Source organism: Macaca nemestrina, chromosome 12 (assembly GCF_043159975.1).
Source record: "Macaca nemestrina isolate mMacNem1 chromosome 12, mMacNem.hap1, whole genome shotgun sequence".
NCBI lineage: Eukaryota > Metazoa > Chordata > Mammalia > Primates > Cercopithecidae > Macaca > Macaca nemestrina.
The window spans coordinates 4,459,149-4,471,791 of record NC_092136.1 but is presented as its reverse complement, the minus strand read 5'-3'; the positions used below and the strand labels follow the sequence as shown (position 1 = coordinate 4,471,791).

The 12,643-nt window shown below is 52.3% G+C and overlaps 1 protein-coding gene across 1 annotated transcript; it reads left to right on the top strand.

Annotated features, from left to right (window-relative positions):
• The first annotated feature begins 3,648 nt into the window (after positions 1 to 3,648).
• Positions 3,649 to 8,046, top strand: LOC105469733 (Fas associated via death domain). Its single transcript, XM_011721190.2, has 2 exons — positions 3,649 to 4,387; positions 6,775 to 8,046. The coding sequence occupies exons 1-2, from the start codon at positions 3,895 to 3,897 to the stop codon at positions 7,113 to 7,115; spliced, it is 834 nt and encodes a 277-aa protein (XP_011719492.2). The 5' UTR covers positions 3,649 to 3,894; the 3' UTR covers positions 7,116 to 8,046.
• Positions 8,047 to 12,643: the final 4,597 nt, after the last annotated feature.

The window sequence follows — 12,643 nt, the reverse complement described above, 5'->3', positions numbered from 1 at the left end:
CTGTCTCTACTAAAAATATAAAAATTAGCCAGGCGTGGTGGTGCCCGCCTGTACTCCCAGCTACTTGGGAGGCTGAGGCGCAAGAATTACTTGAAGCTGGGAGGTGCAGGTTGCAGTGAGCTAAGATCACGCCACTGCATGCACTCCAATCTGTGTGAGAGAGCGACTGTCTCCAAAAAATAAAATAAAATAAGCATTTTTGCGATTCAAATTCAGCTGGATTTTTTTAAACTAAGCATTTTTGCACATCACAGATTACTATCAATGGACTGAAAAGGCAGCTCACAAAATGGGAGAAAATATTTACAAATCACATATGTGATAAGGGACTAATATCCGGAATACATAAAAACTCATATAACTCAACAACAACCAAAAAAACAAACAATCCGATTAAAAATGGACAGAGGACTTAGAAAGACATTTCTCCAAAGAAAATATATAAATGGCTGATAGACCCATGAAAAGATGCTCAACATCATGAGTCTTTCAGGAAATGCAAATCAGAACCGCAAGACACCATCTTACACCTGTTAGGATGGCTACCGTCACAAAAAAAAACGGGGCCAGGCACAGTGGCTCGTACCTGTGAGCCAGCACTTTGGGAGGCTGAGGTAGGCGGTTCACTTGAGCCCAGGAGTTTGAGACCAGCCTGGGCAACATAGTGAGACCACCTCCCCATCTCTACAAAAAATGTAAAAATGAGCTGGGCGTGGGCCAAGCATGGTGGCTCACGCAGTAGCTCATGCATGTTGGGAGGCCAAGGTGGGTGAATCACATGAGGTCAGGAGTTCGAGACCAGCCTAGGCAACATGGTGAAACCCCATCTCTACTAAAAATACAGATATTAGCCAGGTATGGTGGCGCATGCGTGTAATCCCGGCTATTCAGGAGGCTGAGGCACAAGAATCACTTGAGTCCGGGAGGCGGAGGTTGCAGTGAGCTGAGATCATGCCACTGTACTCCAGCCTGGGTGACAGAGCAAGGCTTTTTTCAAAAAGAAAAAAAAGAAATATCTGGGTGTGGTGGTGCACACCTGTAGTCCCAGCTACTTGGGAGGCTGATACACGAGGATCACTTGAGCCCAGAAGGTTGAGGCTGTGGTGAGCCATGATTATGCCACTGCACTCCAGCCTGGGTAACAGTGAGAGCCTGTCTCAAAGAGGAGAAAAAAAAAAAAAAAAAAAAACAGAAAGTAGTAAGAATTGAAAGGGAAATAATTGAAAGAATTGACTGGGATCCTTGCTGGTAGAGATGTCTAGTGGTACAGCCACTGTGAAAAGAGTTTGGTGATTTCTAAACAAATATTAAACATGGAATTAGCACATAATCCAGCAATTCCACATCTGGATGTATCCCCAGAAGAAGTGAAAGCAGGGACTAGAACAGATATTTGCACACCCATGCTCATAGCTGCATCATTCAAACAACTAAAACACAGAAGCAATCCAAGTGTCTCTCCATGGATGAACAGATCAACAAAATGTGTTCTATCCATATAATGGAATATAATTCAGCCTTAAAAAGGCAGGAAATGCTGACACATGCTACTGTATGGATGAGCCTCTGAAGACCTTATGCTCAGTAAAATAAGCCAGCATACACTTGTAGTCCCAGCTACTCAGGAGGCTGAAGCAGGAGGCTCACTTGAGCCCAGGAGTTTGAGGCTGCAGTAAGTGATGATTGTACCACTGCACTCCAGCCTGGGCAACAGAGCAAGACCCTGTCTCTAAAAAATATAACATAGGCTGGGCATGGTGGTGCAGGCCTGTAATCCCAGCACTTTGGGAGACCAAGGTGGGTGGATCACTTGAGGTCAGGAGTTCGAGACCAGCCTGGCCAATATGGTGAAACTCTGTCTCTACTAAAAATACAAAAATTAGCCAGGCATGGTGGTGAGTGCTTTTAATCTCAGCTACTGGGGAAGCTGAGGCAGAAGAATGGCTTAAACCTGGGAGACCAGGGGTTGCAATGAGCCAAGATCGTGCTGCCGCACTCCAGCCTGGGCGACAGAGGGAGACTCCGTCTCAAAAAAAAAAAAAAAGTTTAAAGATAAAATAATAACAAGCCAGTCACAAACAGACAGAATACTGCAGGATTCCACTTACATGAGGCCCCTAGAGTCATCGAATTCATAGAGACAAAAAGTAGAACGGGGGTCCAGGGGCTACGGGAGGGGAATAGGGCATTACTTAACGAGTACAGTTTCCGCTTTGCAAGATGAAGAGGGCTCTGGAGATGGGTGGTAGTGGTGGTTTCGACCATGTGAATGGACTTAACGCCACTCACTTGTTCACTTAAAAATGGTTAAGATGGTCAATGCTATTCTATGTACATTTTATCACAATAAGGAAAAAGGAAGGCCAGGCACGGTGGCTCAAGCCTGTAATCCCAGCACTTTGGGAGGCTCAGGCAGGCAGATTACGAGGTTAGGAGTTCAAAGCTTGCCTGGCCAACAGGGTGAAGCCCCGTCTCTACTAAAAATACAAAAATTAGCTGGGTGTGGTGGTGCACGCCTATAGTCCCAGCTACTCAGGAGGCTGAAGCAGGAGAATTGTTTGAACTCGGAAGGTAGAGGTTGCAGTGGGCCCAGATGGTGCCACTGCACTCCAGCCTGAGCCATAGATGGAGACTCTGTCTAAAAAAAGAAAAAAAAAGGAGATTCGTGGTTGGTGGGGGAGGGGAGGAGTAAATGCTAACAGGTTTCTTCTTGGTGTGATGAAAATGTCCTAAAGTTAGACAGCAGTAAGGGTTGCACAACCTTGTGACCACATTGAAAACCACTGAAGTGTAACTTTAAAAGGGTGAATTGTATGGTATGTGAATTATATCTCAATTAAAAAAACAAACTCAACTGGCATCACCCCCTGCCCCACCCTGTAGTAAAGCTGGGTCCTTGTTGGCTGGTGAGGGCTCTCCTAATCTGCACCCCCTCCTCACCTCCAGACCCACGGCCTCACTGCTCCTGGAACCCCAGCCCTCCCCTGTGCTCTGCTCTTCTGTTCTCCGTGTGCCCAACTCTTCCCCCCACACCTAGGTACCTGGCTCCTCCCAGCCTTCACCTGCACCTTTACAGAGACCCCATCAGACCACCCGGCCCCCCACCCTCCATACGCCCACCCCGTGAACAGACTCCCTTTCCCCTGGCTCTTCTGAATTTCTGGCATACTGTATGATTTCCTTATTTTTATTTTTTTAATAGAGATGGGGTCTTGCTATGTTACCCAGGCTGGTCTCGAACTCCTGGGCTCAATCAATCCTGCCTCAGCCTCCCAAAGTGCAGGCATTGCAGGCTAAGCCACCATGCCCACCACGACCTTATCTTCTGGAGCGTGTCGCTTTTGTACTTATGATGTAAACTCCGGGCACGCAGGGACCCTCCAACTTCGCTAATTTGTCCCCAGCCCCTACTACCTGACACAGTAGGCGCTCAATAATGTTGATTTAATAAAAGATTGTTACTTTGGAAATCATGTATTATTTAAATCACATTTTTAAACACAAATAAACTTCTGAGTAGTGTTTTCTGCACACACAAGAGGTCCCCAGGGGCACCAAAGAACGCATTTTCCACGTTTGTCCCTAAACGTTAACGCATAAGTAACGCTTGTCACTAACAGGTGTGAGGTCACGTGACGTTCGGGCTGCGCCCTCCCCGGCCCGACCCTGCCCTGCACACAGTAGGGCCGCACTGCGCTTTGCAAGCAGGTGGACTCTGCAGAGGCGCGACCGCCCTCACCGCAGAGAGCTGAGCCGCCGGCACAGTCTCTGGACACCCAAGACCCCACCTCCCACCCGGAAAAGAGACGATCCGCCGGGCGCAGGCGCAGACGCCACTCCCGGCCGCTGCGCCGCCAGCCAGGGCGGAAACGGCTACGGCTTCGCTCGGGGCGCATGCGCGGTTCCCGGAGTTTTCGCGAGATAACAGTCCAAAAGGCGCCTTGGTCGACTTCCGGTAGGGGATCCGGCACCGAAGTGCACGGCCGAGGGTGGAACTTTGGGCTGCTGGGCAAGCGGCGATACGTGGCCTGGGCCAGACAGCCGAAGACAGCGGGCGCGCCACCGGCAAGGCCACAGCCCCGGCCGCCTGCAGGCCCCGCCATGGACCCGTTCCTGGTGCTGCTGCACTCGGTGTCGTCCAGCCTGTCGAGCAGCGAGCTGACCGAGCTCAAGTTCCTATGCCTCGGGCGCGTGGGCAAGCGCAAGCTGGAGCGCGTGCAGAGCGGCCTGGACCTCTTCTCCGTACTGCTGGAGCAGAACGACCTGGAGCCCGGGCACACCGACCTCCTGCGCGAGCTGCTCGTCTCCCTGCGGCGCCACGACCTGCTGCGGCGCCTCGACGACTTCGAGGCGGGGGTGGCGGCCAGGGCCGCGCCTGGGGAAGAAGGTGGGCTCCGGGTCGGGCCGAGGGAGCCAGGGCCTGGTCGTCCGGATGTGGGTGCTGCGAGGCTCCTCCCGTTGGCCTCCAGGCGCTTCTCCTTTGCCGGGTTTGATTTGCGTGGGTTTTCTCCGTACCACCCTGGCTTTGCAGATGGGAGAGCCAAAAACGCAGAAAAGTTCACTTACTCAAGGTTGCAGGGCCTGGACACGCGCAGTTCTTTTTCTTCCACCCCATTCTGCCCGGGTAAATTAGAAAACTCACTGAAGAAAAGGTGAGGAGGAGTCAGAGAAGGTGCGGGGGAGGGGCAGAGGTTGGGTGAGCCTGCTCGCATCATTTCCCTTCTGTCTCGGAATATATCCAGGGACTGCCCTTCTCGGCTGTCTGAGAGTAATACTGTCATTCAGTAACTCTTACCCAGGGGCTTACAGTGTGCCGCTTACCCCTCTAACAGCCAAATATAATTTTCGCAGTAGCCCTGTGGCTGAGATACTGTTACCTATCACTGTTCGCATTTTACAGAGGACAGGACTGTGGCTCACAGGTCAAGTGGCTTGCGGAAATGCGCAGCCGATAACTAACAGAGCTAGGCTTGAACCGAGCAGTCCGGCATCCGGATGGGTGGTGGTAGCCCCTGCACTGCCACTCTGGTCAAGTTCATTGTGGAGTGGCTTCCTGTCCTGCTCTGGGTCACTCCCCCTCCACCCTCGCCTGTGGCTTGCGGCAGCTTCCAGGATAAAAATGAGAAACCCAGAGTACAGCAGTTTCTCAGCCCTACCCCCTTGTTCTCAGAGGCGGGAGAGGCTTGGGAGTGCACTGGGGACGCCTCCCAGAGGCTTTCAAACTGTGGCCTGGAATCCACCATTCAGTCACGAATCAGGGCATCAGTGTGACACCATGGGTTTCACTCTATAAGGACTAGTGCCTGTTCAGGGCGGGATGGACAGAACAGCTCTGCCTGAAAACAGTCAAGTCCAGATTTTAAAAAAACAAAAGTGCTGAACAAGCACAACAGGACGGGATTCATGGATATTTAATGTCTGGAAAAACACTGATAAATTGCATTTTACAGGCAGTCCGCGAAACATAGCTGACATTTGAGATGTATGTGTGCTTGGTTTATGTCGTCACGTAGTTAACTGTGTGCTGGAAGAAGTACACCAGAACGTGAACAGTGGGTGTAGGCAGGTTGGTAGTAGGTGATCTGCCTCCCTCCTTCCCAGAAGTTCAGCATAGTGGTTAAGGGTGGACTTTGGCACCGCACTGTCAGGGTTTCAGAACATGGCTCTGCCATGGGTTAGCTACACAATCTCAGGAATGTCCATCAGCTTCCCTGTGCCTGAGTTTCCTCATCTGTACAGTCATAACACAGTGCCCAGCCCACACGGCTGTCAGAGCTGCAGGAGCTGGTACACCTGCTAATGGTGTCTCAGAATTGCCAGGAGCGGTCCAAGCAGCACCCTGTCCTGCCTCTCCTTTCCTCTCTTCATGTTCCAGAAATGGCCTTTTATGGTCTTGTGACCAGCTCCCTGATCTCAGTGGTGATGTCTGCAGATGAGGAGTATGGTAGCCAGGGACTGAAGACTGGTGGTCAGTCGGGGCAGCTTTCAAAATAACAATTGGAGTGCCTGCTAGTTTCCTGTGATTGCCATAACAAATGATCACAAATCTGGTGGCCTAAAGCGATAGAAATCTATCCCCTCAGTCTGGAGGCCAGAAAGCTGAACAAGCAGGGTGCCACAGACCCGCACACCCTCTAAATGTTGTTGGGGAGGGTCCTTCCACGTCTCTTCCGCTTCGTGGTGGCTCCAGGCATTCTTTGACTTGTGGCCGCTTCACTCCAGGCTCACACAGCCTTCCCTGTGTGTCTCCTACAAGGATGCCTGTCACTGGTGCATCCAGGTCATCCAGGATGATCTCTCAAGACCCTCAGCTTTCCTTTGCAAAGACCCTTTTTCCAAAGAAGTTAACCTTCATGGTTTCAGCAGTTTCACATGAACATCCCTTGAGGTGACATCATTCAACCTGCTGTAGGGCAGGATGTGGGATCAACCCTATTTTCTTCCCTCCGACAACTCCCCAGCCCGTCCCTCAGTGTCTCCTGCCCTCAGTAGGTGGCTCTACTGCAACTTCCTTTGGCACTTGAGTCTTCAGTGGGCCACACCTCCTAGGATAGTATTGGAGAGCAGGGGGTTTGCCTGAGGTGGAATCAGGCCACTCTTGGGCATTTGGTGACAGCCCCTCTGCTGCCAGGCGACTCTAGCCTCTACTGAGGAGCTCGTGTAGGTACCTCTGTCCCCTGAGCACTCGGCGTCAGTGCTGAAAAGCCCTGGGGAGGGTTGTGGGGTTGCTTGTCTCCAAACCCCCGGTAAACCGCGCTGTTCTTTCCTTCTCAGACCTGTGCGCGGCATTTAACGTCATATGTGATAATGTGGGGAAAGACTGGAGAAGGCTGGCTCGTCAGCTCAAAGTCTCAGACGCCAAGATCGACAGCATCGAGGACAGATACCCCCGCAACCTGACAGAGCGCGTGCGGGAGTCACTGAGAACCTGGAAGAACGCAGAGAAGGAGAACGCCACGGTGGCCTGCCTGGTGGCGGCTCTCAGGGCCTGCCAGATGAACCTGGTGGCCGACCTGGTACAAGAGGTGCAGCAGGCCCGGGACCTCCAGAACAGGAGCGGGGCCATGTCCCCGATGTCATGGAACTCGGACGCATCCACCTCCGAAGCGTCCTGATGGGCCGCTGCTCTGCCCTGGTGGACCACAGGCATCGGCGCAGCCTGGAGTTCGGTTCTCTCCGGGAAGGTAGCCCAGCACTGTGAAGACCCAGCAGGAAGCCAGGCTGAGTGAGCCACAGACCAGCTGCTTCTGAACTCAAGCTGCATTTATTGATACCTCTCCCGCACCAGGCCGGGCTTGGGCCCTGCACAGGTATTTCCATTTCTTCCTCACTATCAGTCTGAGCAAGATCCTGTTGTTTCCACTAAACGAACTCCTACGGGAGTAGCTGGAAAGTTGGAACCGTGTCCAGCACAGAAGGAATCTGTGCAGATGAGCAGTCTCACTGTTACTCCACAGCGGAGGAGACCAGCTCAGAGGCCCAGGAACCCGGAGCAAAGCAGGGAGGTGTGGGAGAACTGGGATATGAACCCCCGCCATCCGGCACCAGAGCCCGTGCTCAACCACTGTGTCGTTCTGCTGCCCCCGCAGTTGGCAGCGAGGCTGTTTTGTCCTGTTTCCTTGGAGGCCACCGCGGCAGACCTGGACACTAGGGTCAGGCGGGGTGGCGTGGCGGGGAGAGGCGTTGCTGGGGTCGGGGTGGGGAGACCTGGTTGGCCGTGGTCCAGCTCTTGGCCCCTGCGTGAGTTCAGTCTCCTCTCTGAGACTGCTAAGTAGGGACAGTGATGGTTGCCAGGACGAATTGAGATAATATCTGTTTGGTGCTCATGAGTGACGGACACACAGCACTCTAAATCTTCCTTGTAAGGATTATGGGTCCTGCAATTCTACAGTTTCTTACTATTTTGTATCAAAACCACTATCTTTCTGATAACAGAATTGTCAAGGCAGCGGGATCTTGTGTCTTTAAAAAGCAGTCCTCTTGTTTCTAAGGTAATCCCGTTAAAACACTTGACTTTACAACTTCCATATTACAAAGAATTTTCCATTCCTGTTGGTGATTCTTTCATTTCGGATATGCTGGTTAGTCCCAGTACCGCCGGTTTCAGGATCCCTGTCAAGGCCTCCAGCCTGGGATGGGGCGGCTGGATTTCCTGACAGCTCGCTAGCTGCTCATGAGCAGGGTCTGCCCTTAGCGAACGGTGATCTGCTAGGGTAGCTTTTGCCACTCTTAGAATTTCCCTGCCCCACCAAGAGAATCAGAATCAAAGCCAAGTGGCTGTTCTCTGTCCCAGCTCACCAGCTGTGATGTGGGTAAGTCCAGTGTGCCGTGCTGTAGGTGGGATCTCAGCCAAGGCCGCAGGACACTGTCCACACTAAGCTGTGGAACCCGGCCTTTGAGCCCCTCCACACCGTCGCCTGACACTTCCAGATGCCAGACACCTTGCTAGGAGCAAAGGCCACAGCAGTGAATGGGACAGAAGTGGAGGCCCACCCCGTTTGCCTCGGAAACCTAGCAGAAACAAGCTTTACCCTGTTCATCACTAGCTTGGGTGCCGCCGTGGAGCTGAGCTGGTTGCCATCCGAAAACGGCATGGCCTGACCTCCTACACACTGTGCACACCCGACCCGGCGCACACCCGCTCTCAAGGCGCAGGTCAGGGCTAGTTCTGTAGAGAACAGACACATTGCGCCTCACTGTCCCTAAGTGTGAGCACCTTGGCTTTGGGGAAGAGATTTTCATGCGATGAGTGGGAAAGTAATCTTTTTTTTTTTTTTTTTTTTTTTTTGAGATGGAGTCTCACTCTGTTGCCCAGGCTGGAGTACAGTGGCACAATCATGGGTCGCTGCAACCTCCACCTCCCAGATTCAAAGGATTCTCCTGCCTCAGCCTCCCGAGTAGCTGGGATTATAGATATGCACTACCATGCCTGGCTAATTTTTTGTAGGTTTAGTAGAGACAAGGTTTTACCATCTTGGCCCGGCTAGTCTCGATCCCCTGACATTAGGCGATCCACCCATCTCGGCCTCCCAAAGTGCTGGGATTACAGGTGTGAGCCATCGCACCCGGCCTGGGTTTCCATTCTCAGTAGTCCTGCCTGTCCTCCCTTCTGGGCCACCGCTGTCCATGTCTAGGACAGGGGAGGTGGACCAGCCCCTGGCAGCAAAGCCACAGAGCATGGTGACATGCAGCAGACTTGCTCCCTGGGGAGAACTCAGCATGGTCAAGAAACTGCCTCCAGAAGACGTGATTCAAAGCCAGGTAGAAACACCCATTTGTTCAGCCAACCCATCAATCCATTCACCAAGCCATAACGGCGCTGGGCGCTGCACTGAGGCTACCGCAGAGCAAGACGGGCAGCTGTCCTCAGGACACAGAATGTTCTTCGTAAAACAAAAGGGAGCAGTGTAGAACACACATCTGAGGGTACAGAAAACGCAAATACTTCTCTGGGCACTACAGAAGGACAGGTGATGGTGGCATGTATTTGATCATGGCAGTTATTTTCTGGATGATAAGCTGTGTATACTTTTTGTACTTCCCACATTTTCTTTTCCTTTTCTTTCTTTTTTTGTTTAATGAGATGGAGTTTTGCTCTTGTCGCCCAGGCTGGAGTGCAACGGCGCGATCTCGGCTCAGTGCAACCTCCGCCTCCCGGGTTCAAGCTTCTCCTGTCTCAACCTCCTGGAGTAGCTGGAATTATAGGCACCTGCCACTATGCCTGGCAAATTGTTGTACTTTTAGTAGACACAGTTTCACCATGTTGGCCAGGCTGGTCTCGAACTCCTGCTCTCAGGTGATCCACCCGCCTCAGCCTCCCAAAGTGCTGAGATTACAGGTGTGAGCCACCATGCCTGGCCACTTTCCACATTTTCTATGATTTTTTTTTTTTTTCTTTTTCTTTTTTTTTTGAGATGGAGTCTCTCTGTCACCCAGGCTGGAGTGCAGTGGTGTGATCTCGGCTCACAGCAAGCTCTACCTCCCAGGTTCACGCCATTCTCCTGCCTCAGCCTCCGGAGTAACTGGGACTACAGGCACCCGCCATTATGCTCGGCTAATTTTTTTGTATTTTTAGTAGAGACGGGGTTTCACTGTGTTAGCCAGGATGGTCTCGATCTCCTGACCTCATGATCCACCCGCCTCTGCCTCCCAAAGTGCTGGGATTGCAGGCAGGAGCCACCACGCCCCACTGTGTTTTTCATTTTTAAAAAATTGTCTGCCAGATACAGTAGTAGGTGTAACCTGAACCATTTGATGGGGCGTGTTTCCGGAGAGCGGGGGAGAACATGGGTGTCAGTCCTGGCTCACTCCCTTCGGCCGCCATCCCTCTGAAAGGGGCCAGTAGATAAATTTTAATTGCTTGCCAAAATCTGGGGCAACTTGCTTCTCAGCCTTCAAAAATAAGCAGTGAGGCTGGATGCAGTGGCTCAACTGTAATCCCAACACTTTGGGTGGCCAAGGTGGGTGGATCACTTGAGGTCAGGAGTTCGAGACCAGCCTGGCCAACATGGTGAAACCCTGTCTCTACTACAAAAATTAGCCGGTCGTGGTGGCACGTGCCTGTAATCCCAGCTACCTGGGAGGCTGAGGCAGGAGAATCACTTGCACCCAGGAGGCAAAAGCTGCAGTGAGCAGAGATCGATCGCACGTCTGCACTCCAGCCTGGGTGACAGAGCAAGACTCCATTTCAAAAAATAAAAATAAGCAGTGAGATTTCGCCCAGAACCCCAGAGGCCAGGCCCCAGGTCATTCTGTTGCCTCACCGGCCCACAGAGCCCTTGGGCCCAGCTTCTGCCTCTGGTCCTGAGATGTCGCCTCTCACCCCCGTCTCTGCAGCTGAGACGGGAGAGGCAGAGGCAGAGCGTTTGCCTGCCACTGACATGAAAGGCTGCTCCAAGGGGAAGGCGTTCTGGATCTTCAGAACCTCTCTGGGGCAGGACAGCGCCACCCCCCGACCCTAAGTGGAGGCTGCTGCAGTTTTCGAACATGGATTTCTTAAAGCAACTTGAAAAACAAATTCCATGGTTTTTTTTGTTTTTTGTTTTTTTTCTTTTACTATCAGGTAGAATTTGTGTTTCTGGAAAAGGTACACACAGATCTTGGGCTTACTTGAAAGCTGGAGGTAACAGCCACCTCTTGCTCTCTGACTCCTTTTTCCCCTGAGAAAGAAGAGAGAAGACAAGTCCAAATGTCTGTGCTTTGTGGGGGATTTCAAGGGAATTTGATCAAGCGTTTCCTGAAACAAAGGGTCGACCCTCTGGTCTTCAGGTTCCAGCAGCCTCCCCGCTTCCTGCCCTTCTGCCTTCTGTTACACAGTGCCCCCCCCGACGCCGCACTCACACTCGCTGCCAGATTCTCACGGCCGCCCCTCTCCAGGCCTCACTCCCTGGTGCTCCTGAGACCACACCCCTCACAAACTGTACTTGCTCAAGTCACAGGCTGCTGCAGCTTTGTTGTTGTGTCGGAATCTCTAGGGCATCTGACACCTTCCGTGACCATTCTCTCCAGGAGCTCTTCTCTCCGCTCCCCACTGCACTCCTCTCAGGCTTCCTCATGCTCTCCCCCAGCCCCAGCCTCACCCCTCCTCTAGGGAGCACAGCCGTTTCTTAGCCTCACCCATCCCGGGTCCCTGGTACCTGCCACGTATCTCTGTAGCCCGGATCTTTCTCTTGCCCCAGACCCCAGCTGCCTAGGGGCAGCCTCACAGCGGCTGCTACAGCAATCTACCACATAGTTACCGCCTTAAGCAGCACAAATTTCTCTTACGGTTCTGGAGGCCAGAGGTCCAAAGTGGCTCTCCCTAGTCTACACATCAGGTGTCAGCAGGCTCCTCCTGGAAGACCTAGATGAGAATCCATGTCTTGCCTTTTGCATCTTCTAGAGGCCGCCTGCAATCTTTAACTCATGGCCCCTCCCTCCATCTTCAGGTCCACAGACGAGCATCTTCCCATCTCTCTGACTGATCCTCCTGCTTCTCTCTTACAAAAACTCTTGTGACTGCATTGGGCCACCTGGATAACCCAGGATCCTCTTCCCATCTCAGCATCCTTAATTTAAACACATCTGCAGAATTTCTTTGCCATGTAAGGGAACATATTCACAGATCCCAGGGATTAGGACATGGGTACTGCCAGGCGTGCAAGCCACACCTCACATTCAGCCTCCCTGCAGTCTGAGCCGCGTTCCATGCCTGACACCACCGTCTAGTCAGTTGCCCAAGCCACAAACCCTCCTTCCTCTCCCCACTGTCACTCTCTTCCGTCAATTAAAACTGAGCCCTGGGCCAGGTGCAGTGGCTTTCATCTGTAATCCCCGCCCTTTGGGAGGCTGAGGGGGGAGGATCACTTGAACCCAGGAGTTTTAAGGCCAGCCTGACCAACATAGGGAAACCTCATCTCTAAAAAAAAAAAAAAAGTAAAAACAAATGTAGCTGGATGTGGTCGTGTGCACCTGTGCTCCCAGCTACTCGGGAGACTGAGGCAGGAGGATTGCTTGAGCCCAGGAGGATGAGGCTGCAGTGAGCCGTGATCACACTACTGCAATCCAGCCTGGGTAACAGAGCAAGACCCTCTCTCAAAAAAAGTAAAAACAAAACTGAGCACCAGGTCCTACACTTTGTAACTCACAAGTGTCTCTCCTGTCC